This window comes from Dipodomys spectabilis, unplaced genomic scaffold (assembly GCF_019054845.1).
Source record: "Dipodomys spectabilis isolate Male_0828 unplaced genomic scaffold, ASM1905484v1 ptg000096l, whole genome shotgun sequence".
NCBI lineage: Eukaryota > Metazoa > Chordata > Mammalia > Rodentia > Heteromyidae > Dipodomys > Dipodomys spectabilis.
This window is the reverse complement of record NW_024870773.1, coordinates 16,744,858-16,757,924: the sequence shown is the minus strand read 5'-3', so window position 1 is coordinate 16,757,924 and position 13,067 is coordinate 16,744,858. Positions and strand designations below refer to the sequence as shown.

At 43.0% G+C, this 13,067-nt stretch overlaps 1 protein-coding gene across 1 annotated transcript in view; it reads right to left on the bottom strand.

Moving 5' to 3' along the window:
• The window catches only part of Frmd4a (FERM domain containing 4A), a 194,090-nt gene that overhangs the window by 164,910 nt on the left and 16,113 nt on the right, over positions 1 to 13,067 (bottom strand). The window contains exon 2 of the mRNA XM_042686012.1: positions 5,022 to 5,087. Coding sequence (XP_042541946.1) covers positions 5,022 to 5,087 — 66 coding nt within the window. The remainder of the gene's footprint in view (positions 1 to 5,021; positions 5,088 to 13,067) is intronic.

Here is a 13,067-nt window from a genome sequence, read left to right as displayed (position 1 = left end):
ATCATTAGTAAAACACCCAGTTTTTTAAAAATATGAAATCTTTAACATTGGTGTGTTCTCTCTGTCACCACTGAACACCTCTGGAGTGTTGCTTGGGTTTTGGGGGGAAAGAGGTGGGTAGGTAGTACTGTGGCTTGAACTCAGGCTGGTACTCTACCACTTGAGGCACACTGCTACTTCTGGCATTTTGTTGCTTAAGTGGAGATAAGAATCTCATGGAATTTTCTGCCTTTGCTGGTTTCAAATCAAGCTCCTCAGATCTCCATCTGCTTGACAGCTAGGATTACAGGCATGAAGCACAGTGCCCAGCAGCCAGATACTTCTGTTCCAGTAGCCTTTGCAAGATTAGGGACAGTATGTAATTCCAGCAGTCATCTACTTACTATCTTGAATTCTCTTGGAAAACACTGATTACTTAAATTGTGCCCCATTTCTGAGAATTGTGGGGATACCTTGTTCCTCTGTTTTCCTAGAAGTGAGCAGTTATGAATGTCCTGTGGCCATAGACTATGTCAGAGGGAAGAGACACAGCCATCCCCAGACAGCTTGGAGCTTAAGACACAGCCTCACAGGATGGATCAGCTTCTTAAGCCAAACAGGAAGTAAGGTAGGTGATGGCAGGAAGTTGTGTAAATGGAGAGGACTGCAGTGGGTAAAAGCTTTATCACAGAGGAAGGAACTTCTGCCATCTAAAATGGTGGGCAAAAAAGCAGAAAAGGTGGTCCAAGGATTGGAAAGAAAAGTTTATTTTCTCCTGCTGGCCTGTCTTCTGGGAAAACAGGGCCTTATACAGTATATATCATAAACCTTCAGAGAATATCATAAGCATGATGCCATTCCATTCCAGTGGAAATCCATTCTAATTTTTATGAGGAACTGGGAAGAGTGGCACACACATATCATCCCAGCTATTCAGGAGGCAAAAATTGGAGGTTCAAGGTTAAGAGGTTCACTCCAGGCAAGAAGTTAGTGAGATTCTATCTCAACAAAAGAGACAGGTGTGGTGGTATGCACCTGTGATCTCAGTCATACATAGGGAATCCCAGTCAGAGGCAGGTCTAGGCAAGAATGTGAGGCCCTTATCAGAAAAATAACCTAAAAGCAAAAGTTACTAAGGTGTGGGGTAAGCAGTAGAGAGCCTTGAGTTCAAATCCTTTGCTGATAAAAATATAAATGCTAGCCAGGTGCTGGTGGCTCACACTTGTAATCCTAGCTACTCAGGAGGCTGAGATCTGAGGATCTTGGTTCGAAGTCATCCCAGGCAGGAAAGTCCATGAGACTCTTATCTCCAATTAACCTCCAGAAAACCTGAAGTGGTGCTATGGCTCAAGCAGTAGAGCACTTGCCTCGAGATGAAAAGTGCAGGGACAGTGCCCAGGTCCAGAGTTCAAGCCCCACGACCGGCCAAAAATAAAAATAAAAAATAAAAATGCTCATTGCTCTTCCATCTCCACCTCTGTTACCAAAGCTTCAGGAAGAGGCTCAGAGCTTCAGAATCATAGACGATGGTGGCCCCTCTCACTTTTCATGGAGGCTTTCAGACTAAAGTTCTCATGAGTAAACAATTTCAGATGACAGGGTGAAAAACACAGACTTCAGGTTGGCCTGCCATACACCCATGACGTACTATGGAGTGCTCACATCATCTGTCCAATTGTCCTTAAGTGAAATGTAAGAACTTACGGAGCAACCTGGTAAAGATATGAGCACAGGGCACTGGTGACTTGTGCTAACACTATTCATCTACCTCAGGAGGCTTGAGATCTGCAGGGATCCCAGTTGGAAGACAACCTGGGAAGAAAGTCCATAAGACTCATCACCACAATAACCAGCAATAAAAGCTCAACTGGTGGTAGAGCATCAGCTCAAATAAGCTCAAGGACTTGAGCACAAACCTTGGTACAAATGAAAAACAAACAAGCAAATGACATATCAGGAAATGGCCTGTGTATTTAGATTAATTCCTAGCCTGCACTCCGTTGCCTTCCACCCTCCCCCACTACAAATAATGTACCATTTACGGGGATGATCCAGGTTTTGGAAGAACAGGTTTCACTCAGTAATCTCCAAGGGCTCGACAGGCTAAACATTCAATGTGAGAATTAAGGCCATTTTCTCCGTAAGCCAGAGAAAGGAAATGTTAAGGCAACGTTCCATCACTGCATGAAATTATCTATGTGCTTGTCTAGCTCCAGACTCCTCCGTAGGATGCAGTTCCCGACTTTTCTGTGGGAGCAAACTCTTTTTCCAAACCTGCATCCCACCTGACAAACCTTGTCAGGTCAATATAATGGAAAATGTCATTCCTCTCCCTCCCCATCTTTCCAACTCTGGACTGAAAGGTAACAACAGGTACTGCTTAGTCCAAAGCTGATAACAAATATCCTGAACTGGTCCTCAACCTCAAGTTCAATACTTGATATAGATGACTAAAATAGAGTTAAGGTAGAAATGAATCTGAAGGTAATCATTTTATGAACATTTAAAATAAGGGCACAGAAACTGGATGCTAGTGTCTAGGCCTATAATCCTATCTACTGAGAGAGGAGGACCATGGTTCAAAGTCAGTCTGGGCAAAAAAGTCCCTGAGACTCTTATCATTAAAAAAAAAAGGCAGAAGCGAAGCTGTGGCTCGTGTGGAAGAGTACCAGCTTTGAGCAAAAACAAAAACAAAAACAAAACTGAGTTCAAGCCCCAGTGCTAACACACAAAAAAAATGAGGACATGAGGTCAAAATGTTTGGAGTCAAATGGAATCTAGAAATGGAGCCAAATGAGCTGGAGAATAGGGGCTACCCTTAGAAAGAAATCTAATTTAGAATTCAGGACAACAGAACTTTGTAGAAGAGAAAGACAATTCATATATTTAAGTTGGCTTTTGTCCAATTGCTGTCTCCAAGTTTTGCTGAAGCCTGTTCTAAAATAGTTTTCTCTTTTATATCTATATGTATAAAGAAATTCGTGTGTGCCAAATCAAATTCCTGGCCAAACAGTTGGTTCCATGGTGAGAAATACTGAAAAGATGTAATAATAATACCAAGCAAGGTATCTTAGGCTCTACTTTCCTTTTTTTCATTCAACAAGTATGTATCTTAATGACATCTTCCAGAAACTGGACTGAGCACTAGTATCACAATGGCCAAGGTACAGACTTATTCCTCAAATTTTGGGGGGGAGGGCTTTGGAAAGCAGTAACAAGTACAGAAGCAATGACAATGAGGTGTATATGGCCATGTAGGAGATTACCACAGGACAAAGAGCTGCCTGGCCAGGCATCAGAGAACACTGGTGTGGGGGAGGGGACTGAAGAACTCAGTGAAATTAGCCAGACACAGGGGACAGGGGCGTGGGAAGGACAGTTCCTAGGAAGAGAGAACACTGTAGAATATGTCTGACAAAGCATGGCAAGAACATGAGTCTCTCTTGCTTGACCAATACTTTCATGATTTTATAGGACTGAAGAAAACTGCTCCCCTACTATGCGCATCAGTAATTCTGTGTGTTTCTGGGACTTAAGTCCCTATCAGCTATCCCCGTTCACATTTTCCTAAGGCCAGCTGGCCAATCCACAGCCATGAAATTGTCATTTGAAGTCTCATTTCTTATCCCAGAAGGTAGCTTTGTCCTAAGCCTCAAGCTTTAAGAAAACCTTACAAAACATACCAGGCAGATTAATCACCTATGAACTCACCCACTGAGTCTTAAAGTATCAGGCATCTAATGTTGGTTTGGTGAAAGAAAGACTCTGTGAACTGAAGAGATCTTCCTTAATAGTTTACCTTTATTGCTTCCCTCACCCAAATCCAAACACCAAGTCTGACTTTTAACAAGACTGCAGGCTATACGATCTAACCTAATAAGGACTTGATCTTTAATGCAAAAGTCTACACAGAGGGATAAGTTAATGACAACATTTATTCCTAATAGGGGCTGCCCTTAAAAAGAATACTGCTTTGGTGTTCTGGACAACAGAATATTGTAGAAGAGAAAGACAATTCATCTATTTAAGTTGGCTTTTGTCCAATAGTTTCAAGTTCCATTTTTCTAAGGTTGGCTAAAGCCTATTAGTCTTTCCATTTTGTATATGTCTAAAGAAAATTTGGAAAATACTATTTTGCAAAATACTTCAACAAATCCACACAGGTGAATGATTAGGTAATAATAGTGTTATTGGTTTCTGGAAATGTATGCAGCTCTTAACAAAGATGGTCATTTATAGTCACTTGGAAAGTGCTAGTGAAAAACAATACTAAGTGGTAAAGTAAAACATACAAAATTACACATGCATTATGATTGCAACTGTGCAAGAAATGCAAATATGAAAAAAATGCTGCAAAGATATCCACCAAAAGGAGAAAAGTAACGCAATGGTAAAAGCAGGAGCTGAATAATAGCTTTTAAGGCTGTTTAAACAAGGTTCAGGATGCCATCTGTTCAAGGGCAAGGTGTGCAAGTCCAGAGGCTGTGATTCTGACTTCTATGACCCTTACATGTTCTCAGCTTGGGGAGAAACTGGTTGATTTCCCATGTCTCAGTTTTTCCAGATGTTCAACAGTGATGATGACGTAAGAGTACAGGCACTTACACTTCCAAGAGCACATACCTTGTCTCTTTAATTTGAAAAAGAGTAGACTGTGTGCTATTCCCTCTGAGCAAAGTGTGACCAGTCACTTTTACTTCCACCAAGAGTTATGAATTAGATTATATGGCAGTTCACTCTTTCCAAGCAGGAAGAATAACCCAAGGCACTTATGGAATTTCCTTTCCTAAAGAATCATAACAATAGCTTAGATATACATCTGGCCTTGCAAATTCCCAAGGTGCAATGTCCAGAGACAGAGAACGAGTAAAAAAAAAATAGCTCACACACACAATACCCTGGTGTGCCCCAGCCCAGTCTCTGCAGATTTCATAGCTAGATATTGAAGAACACTTGACCTCTTCTTCCTTCTCCAACAAATCAACCTCAGAATCACATGAATCTCAGGAGAAACTTACAAAGTGGGCCCCGAAGGGACTTACCTGTACCAGGAGTTCCAGCTTCCTGTCATCCAGAAGGTGTACTTGACATCGACGGCCCTCCGTCATCTAAGAGACAAGAGACATGGTGGCCATTAAAGTGGAGAAGTGGGACAAAGGATGTGAGGGCTCCTGAGCTGGACCCCACTGGAGATAGTTGTCTGGGAGAGTTGGGTCATCAGTAACAAGAAGTGGTAGTAGTGGCACCTCATTCATTCAGAAATATTTATGGGGCAATTTCTATCCAGCCGGGGCTATTCTGAGAGCCAGATATGGAGCAGCACTTAATACTTCATGGAGCTTACATTTCCATGGAGGAGAAATAAAATAACATATGCATTTGCAATATCTTACTAAGTTATGGTAAGTGTTCTTCATATATTCATTATTCCATTCAGTAACTGCATTACCACAAGTGAGAGCGCTCAAGATCCCATCTTTGGCCCCAGATTCACAGTTTCCCTTGTTGATCAGTACCAAAGCAGAGCCCCACCCATCTTGCATCTTGGTGTTAGCCCAGCATGTCAAGAATGACCTGAGTCTATGCAGGACTGTCAGCATAAGCAGGATAGAAGTACCCACAGCCTACCTGGAACCCTATCCCTTGTGCCTTTTGAGATTTCTGTCTCTGAAGAGTGAAATAAGAAGTTGGAGCTGGGCACCGGTGGCTCATGCGTGAAATCCTAGCTACTCAGGAGGCTGAGATCTGAGGATCGCAGTTCAGAGCCAGTCTGGGCAGGAAAGTCCTTGAGACATTTATCTCCAATAAACCACCAGAAAACTGGACGTGGCGCTGTGGCTCAAGTGGTAGAGCAGTAGCCTCGAGCTGAAGAGCTGAGGGACAGTATCCAGGCCCAGAGTTCAAGCCCCATGACTGATTAAAAAAAAAAAAGCTGGCACTGGAGGAACTAAGTCCAGACTTAGCCCTGATAATTACTGGCTGGCTACAAGACTTTGGTGATTTCTAGACCCCAATCTCATAGGCAAAAACATGGGCTGGGTCTGGTGGGGTGCTAATATTTAATAACTGAATTTGTTTGATGTGTATCATTTGCTAACATTGTCCTCAAAGGAAATCCTCAGCACAGCAAGTCTCTTCAGAGATAGCAGCTAGCTGCAGCTATATGAATTATTGTCCTGCTGAAAGCCAAACACCTACATGATGTCTGCTGACAGACAGGTGACTGTTACAATGCTGACAGTATTTGCAACCCCAGGAATATAGCAACAACGCCAAGAGTACAAATTGCTCAACTGCCGTGAAATCCCGAGGAAGTAATAGGCTCTGAGTATTACTTTTGTTTTTAAAATATTGTGTATTATGCTTATATAATTTTTTTTGGGGGGTCCAGTTGTGGGGCCTGAACTCTGGGCCTGGGCGCTGTCCCTCAGCTCTTCAGCGCAAGGCTAGCGCTCTACCACTTGAGCCACAGCGCCACTTCCGGTTTTTTTCTTTTTGCTTATGTGGTGCTGAGGAATCAAACCCAGGGCCTCATGCATGCAAGGCAAGCGCTCTACCACTGAGCCACCTTCCCAGCCCCAATGCTTATATAATTTAATTTTAGGAATGGCTAAGTTTTAGATCTGGTTCCAGAAATCCCTAAAAAATGTAGTGACCAGCTCTCATGAGTTGACCTCAACAGCACTGTGTGGATCTGAAGCCCTTTTAATGTTCACCTAGTGGAATATACTGGGCTGTTCAGTATTTCCCACCATGCTATCACCCCTAGTGAGGACCAATATTTTCCCCAGAGATGAGCCATGTTAAGCAGCTGTAAATAAAGGAGAGATGCACATAGGTAGATCCATGAGACTCATCTCCAATTAACCACCAAAAAGCTGGAAATAAAGCTGTGGCTAGCCTTGAGCAAAAAAGCCTGGGCACAGTACCCAGGCTGGAGTTCAAACCCTGGAGTTCAAACTCCCGGATGGCTCAAGCACAGCTCAAGTGGTAGAACATCTGCCTAGCAAATGTGAGGCCCTGGGTTCAAACCCCAATACTTTCCCCAAACAAAAACCTCCACCAAAAATGTTAATTTCAAATTTCAGTAGGGCTGTTAATAGGAACTATATAAGTACTCGAGAGAAAAGTTCAGAGCTACAGAAATGATTCTCACTAAAAAGTTTAACAGAGTGGAAATTAGTTCAAAAAGTGGTATACACTCCCTGATTGTTAAAAGGTCTTAAAAAAAAAAGTTTATCACAGGCTTAAGAAAATTCTTTGAAGGGTGAAGAAGAAAATTTATGAAAGACATACAATGTCTTTGTATCTCTCAAACACAACACTTTGAGCTTCCTCACATGGTGGAAAGTTAAGGGTTTGTATCAGCTTTTTAGTTACTGATTCACATTCTAATAGATTTTATGAAATCAAGTTGGTATCTAAGAGACCTATTTACAGTAATGAAGCCATAGAACACCACACTCTCAAAATATTTCACAGCACATAAAGTTCAGATGTAAAAGTTGACCCTGTCGGTCTTATTTTCATGAAAAGTAAAAATGCTCATTAAAATTCAATAATACCACTTTGTCTGCCCTGTAGCTAAAGGAAGTGTATTGAGAAGCTGGTATTTATTCCTGGGGAAAAGGTAAGCCTGCCCCTCCCTCATCCATGTCTCCCTTGGAGGAAAATAAAGGAAGCCTACAAAAGACACCCCAGGAATGTCTGAATAGAGACTAGTGTTTGATTCATTGTAGTTTTGGAGGTCCACCTTCCCTTTGACAACAGGGGTGTGGGTTGTTTCTTAAAAGAGCACCTGTTTATTGTTTGAGTCCTAATTTAGACTGGAGTACCAGGTTTCCCTCATCGCTTCAGAAAAGGCGCACCGTGTGGGCGGGTACAGCCCAAAAGCAGACATCTGCAGCTTTGTGTGGCTTGCCAGGCACAGCTGAAATTTTCTCTTGAATACTAACAATTGTAAAATAGCACTGTGTTTCTTTTCTTTTCTCTCTCTTTTTTTTTTCAGCTGCGCAAGCATATTTGGATCCCCGGCATCACCCTCAAAGGAAATCCTTTGGAGAACGATGCTGTATGTACAGAGATGTCAGCTGGCTGCTATTCTAACCCTGAATTGTTTTGTACAACACAATTCTGTATCAATCACCAGCCTCCTAAAGGCTCCTGATTCTAAGGATGTGCCAGTTCTGGGGCTTGAACTCAGGGCCTGGGTGTTGTCCCTAAGCTTTTTTGCTCAAGGCTAGCACTGTAACACTTGAGTCACAGTTGCACTTCAGGATTTTTGCTGGTTAATTGGAGACGAGAGTCTCATGGCCTTTTCTGATGGGGCTGGTTTGAACCACAATCCTGAGATCTTAGCTTCCTGAATAGCTACGATTAAAGGCATGAGCCACTGGTGCCTGGCACAGAATCCTTTTGAATGTCACTTTTCTTCAAGACAGTGTAAATATTCTGAGTTGGGGAAATCTTTCTCTTCCAATACAGACTCAAATCTTCCCACTTTCCTGTGCTTCTTATTATTCCCCTTTTCTCAATATTATGTACCTTTTTCCTGTCTGCTCCTGACATTCCTTGGCTGTCCTCTCCCACTTTTCTTGCCCTTCACTTAATAATTTATGTGCCACAGTATATGTGTGTACAGAAGGATTCCAAAGGAATCATCCCAGCTCTGCTAGTTCTAACATTTGTATAGAAATGTTACAAAGTTGTATAATGGCCATACCACCATTTGAAACATCCTGAACTTAGAAAAATACACTTTTGCTTTAGAATGAAACCTAAAAATTAGGCTATCAATATGTTACTCTTTCCCCCAGTTCCCTGGGTTAATTTTCATGGGTGAAGACCCATGTATCTATCCACCCATACACACACACACACACACACACACGCACACATACCCCTAGTTACTACATGCTTACTTATTTCTTGGTACAAAGCTAAGTTACCAAATTGGGCTTCATATTCCTGTTGGAGATAATGCATGATTGAGACAGTAAAATTAAAAAATTATATATCCTAGTGACTCGTAAGAATTACCTAAAACAAAGAACGACCAATTTCAAGGCATAGTTTATTTAGAAACATTCCCAATTATCTCTAAGCAAGCTGAAATGCTATCTGTAAAAACTTGACCATCAATCAGAAAATTCAGAGGTGAAAAAAGCTATGTGAGCTAAGGCACACACACAGAAACTTGTTTCACCACCAGTCTTCCCAGTGAAGGGTCTTTAACCCAGAGGCCATCCTAAGAATGCCAGAGGCATTACTGCACAATGTGACCTTTGACCCCAGCCATTTCCTGGCTTAGAAGAAAATTCCAAGGCCATGACTACAATTTCCCTGCACTAGACATTATTGGAACTCTTTTTTTTTGGGGGGGGGGGAGAGATTGGGGGAGGTGTCACTTAAAAAGTATCACCTTGCTTTCCACACTCCAGTTACCTCCTCAGAAAGATAAAAGCCGAAGCAGCAATGTAGGAACCCAAAGTTTTAGAACAACAAACTTCAATAAAATCAAACCGTACTTCACTCACATCCAGGAACTGAATAGAAGCAACATGTCTACAGCCACCAAGAAATACAAGCTGTTGGTGAAAAGTTCAGAGACAAAGACCCGAATGACAAGTTAAAATTTATTAGAAATATATGTTTGGCAGGATGGAGGTTTAAACTTAGAGCCTTGCTGGTGCTCTTGCCACTTGAGCTGCACCTCCCGCCTAGCTCTTTGCTGGCTATTTTTGGAGTTAGAATCTCTCTGACTTTTCTGCCTGGACTGGCTCTGAGTACCTAGGATCATAGGCCTGAACCACTGGTACTAGGCTTATAGGCTCATTTTTTGAAAGTACTATGTATTAAAATCAGGTGATAAAGGCAAGGAGATTCAAGTTCTATTGGCAACAGAGGTCTTATTTAGGAAGAGGTGACATTGATCAAGATGCACTGTACTCATAAATTGACATGATGAAATGAAACCCCTCTATAAAATTACTTAAAGATGACAACAACAACAACAACAACAAGGCTGATCTTAGCCTCACTTTGCTCTACCACCTCCTCCAATTGTGCTCTCTCTGTTTTTTGTGACTCTTGGACTTAGAAGAACAAACGAGGTGAACCCCTGGGGTTCTGGCTGCCCAATACAGCTGCAGCTCCTAAGACACAGGTGAGGATGTAGCTGTGTGGGCCTCCATTTGTCACAGCCAAAGGAAACTAGCTTTTTTTCTTTGCTAATGCAGAAAGACAAGCCATGGCGTCAGGGGCTGCACTCAGGGCATGGGGACACAGGCTGCAGTGTCTGAGGAGGAACAGCATTAGCCCCCTGATGTCACCAAAGGACTCAGAGATCTGTGTGCATTCAAGCCCCAAGTCCTATGAGACAACCAGTTTAATACTGTCCACGTGATACATCTGGGCAGCAAGTGTGTAGAAAACCACGCCAGTGTCTGAACTAGCATTAAAAAAATCATGCAAGGGACCTAGGCAAATAAGAGATGAGACCCACCAGGCAGCCCCAGCATGGAAGAGGACCCCTGACTTAAAGGGAGACTGTGGAATATGAGGAAGAAAAAGATCAGGAACAGAGGACAAACTCCTGGGCCTGGAGGGGAGGGCAGGGGCAAGGTGTCTGGTTAGTGGCTAGTGTATGTGGAGTCTGGGGCCAGGATGGACAATTGCTCTGTGTCTAGCTCTGACCAAATAGGAAACAAATACTGCAGGGTCCAAATGCATGAGCCTGGAGAGGTGCTATGTGCCCAGACATTAGCTCCAAGCCCAGAGCAGTAAAGCCACCCAGGGTAGAAGGCATCCGGTTCCTGGAAGACTATGGCATTTTCTGCCCACCTCCCCAACTAGCCAGACACCTCTAGAAGAGAAACTTGGGTTTCCTACCTGGATTCTGCCACGGCTGAAATTTCTTCTACAAACAGAACTCTTTATTTTTCTGTGTTGATACCAGGGCTTGAATTCAGGACTTCTCACTTTGGCTCAGCTTGCCTGCTCACAGCTGATGCTCTGTCACTTAGCCACACCTCCAACCTGCCTTTTATTTGGTTAATTGGAGATGGCGTCTCAAAGACTGTTCTGTCCTGGTTGGCTTTAAACCATAATCCTCCAGGTATCAGCCCTGAATAGCTAACTAAGATCAGAGGCTTGAGCCATTGGTTCAAGCTTCGGACTTCTTCTCGAACACTAACCTACCATCCTGCTCAAAGCACAAACATTTATGAAGTCATAGGCACGTTAATACAACCCAGCTGCAGACCTTTGCTTCTCTGCAGGCCTAGAAGCTTAGGTCTTTTTGGTTTTGCCTTTGCAGCAGTGGGAGTCTCTGAAGACACAGAGATATAATCCTACTCAATGGAGACTTCATTAAGGTTACTTAGAGAGAGCTCAGGGAAGGGAGCAGAGCCTAGTCCTAGTAAGGAAAAGGGAGTGCAGAATTTGGAGCACAGAGGAAGTAATGGGCTGTGTGAATGTGTGAACCGAGGCTTGAGGGGAAAGATTAAGCAGACCTGGACAGAGCTGGGAGTGGGAGGTGTTGGGGGGAAGGGATGCTCAGATTTGGGATCTGGATGGGACAAGGAAACCATCTCTTTCTCTCTTTATGCTGTGAAACAGGAATCAGCGGATAAGAATCTCATCGTGTGATGAGTCCGTGAATGCCTCTGATCTCAGCTACTTGGGAGGCAGAGGCAGGAGAGGCTCAAGTTCCAAGCCTACTGGGGCAAACTTAGCCAGATTCTTTCTCAAAAACAAAATATAAATATAAATGATATAATAAAAGCAAGTGTGAAGCCCTTGGTTAAAACACCAGTACTAAGGAAGCTGAGATCTGAGGATGGCAGTTTAGATCCAGTCCAAGTAAGAATGTTCATGAGACTCTTATTTTCCATAAACTACCAAAAAAGCCAGAAATGGAGTTGTGGCTCAAGCGGTAGAGCGCTAGCCTTGAGCACAAAAAAGCTCAGGGACAGCATCCGGGCACTAACTCAAGCCCCAGGACTGGCACACATACATAGAAAATTAAGTCAGAAAGTAGAGAGTGAGACAGAAAAGGAGAGAGTGAGTATGATGTCCTAAAATTTTTCCATGTGACATTTACGAAACATCAAAGGCACAGAACCTGCGAGCAGCATTTCCAGTGCCGCCCAAATTGATGGGGCCAAAGTTGCAAAACTAACGTTGATATTTAAAATAAGAAAGCCAAGGACAAGAAAAGACCCTTTAAAGACATGTTCCAAGCAGGAAGAGCAAAGAAAAGGATGGAGCCACCCCTCATAGCCAGTAAGGTCAAACCATGGAACAATATAGTTCCTGTTTTGTTTCAAACTGCTCAACCAAGAAGGGACACAATGAGCTAACAAGGAGAATCTAAAGCCACTGTCCCCAAGGTAAGACCCAGATGGTTACATTAAAAACAAGTATGTGAGTTGTTTAGGGATACAGGTGGACCTGTTGCAACAATGAGAAGTACAAGTTGTCATGTCCAAAACGAGCTTTACAGTCCGTGCGGGGGGGGGGGGGGGGGGGGGGGGGGGGGGAGAAGGAGACGGATTGGGATTGGGGGGGAGGGGGGAGGCTGGGAAGGGATGTGAAGGGTAAACCAAAGGAGGAGGCTGCAATGCTTGGTAAGAAATGTACGCATTATCCTGCCCATGTAATTGTAACCCCTCTGTACAGTATGTTCACAAATAAAATAAAATAAAATTAAAAAAAATAAAAATAAAAACAAGTATGTGAGCTGGGCGCTGGTGGCTCACATCTGTAATCCTAGCTACATAGGAGGCTGAAATCTGGGGATCATGTTTTGCACAATCCCAAAAGCTAGAAGTGGAGTTGTGGCTCCAGTGGTAGAATGCTAGCTTTGGCACAAAAAAAGCACAGGGACAGAGTCTGGACCCTGAGTTCAAGCACCACTACTAGCACCAAAAAACGAAACCAACCAACCAAACAAAAAACGCACAGAAAATAACTACCACCACCACCATCACCAAAACAGGCATTTGATCATTTCTTAGTACTTTCTAGACATGAAAGCAATGGGCCAAAGTAGGAGTGGATTATATTGAAATAATTCTCCTGCACAA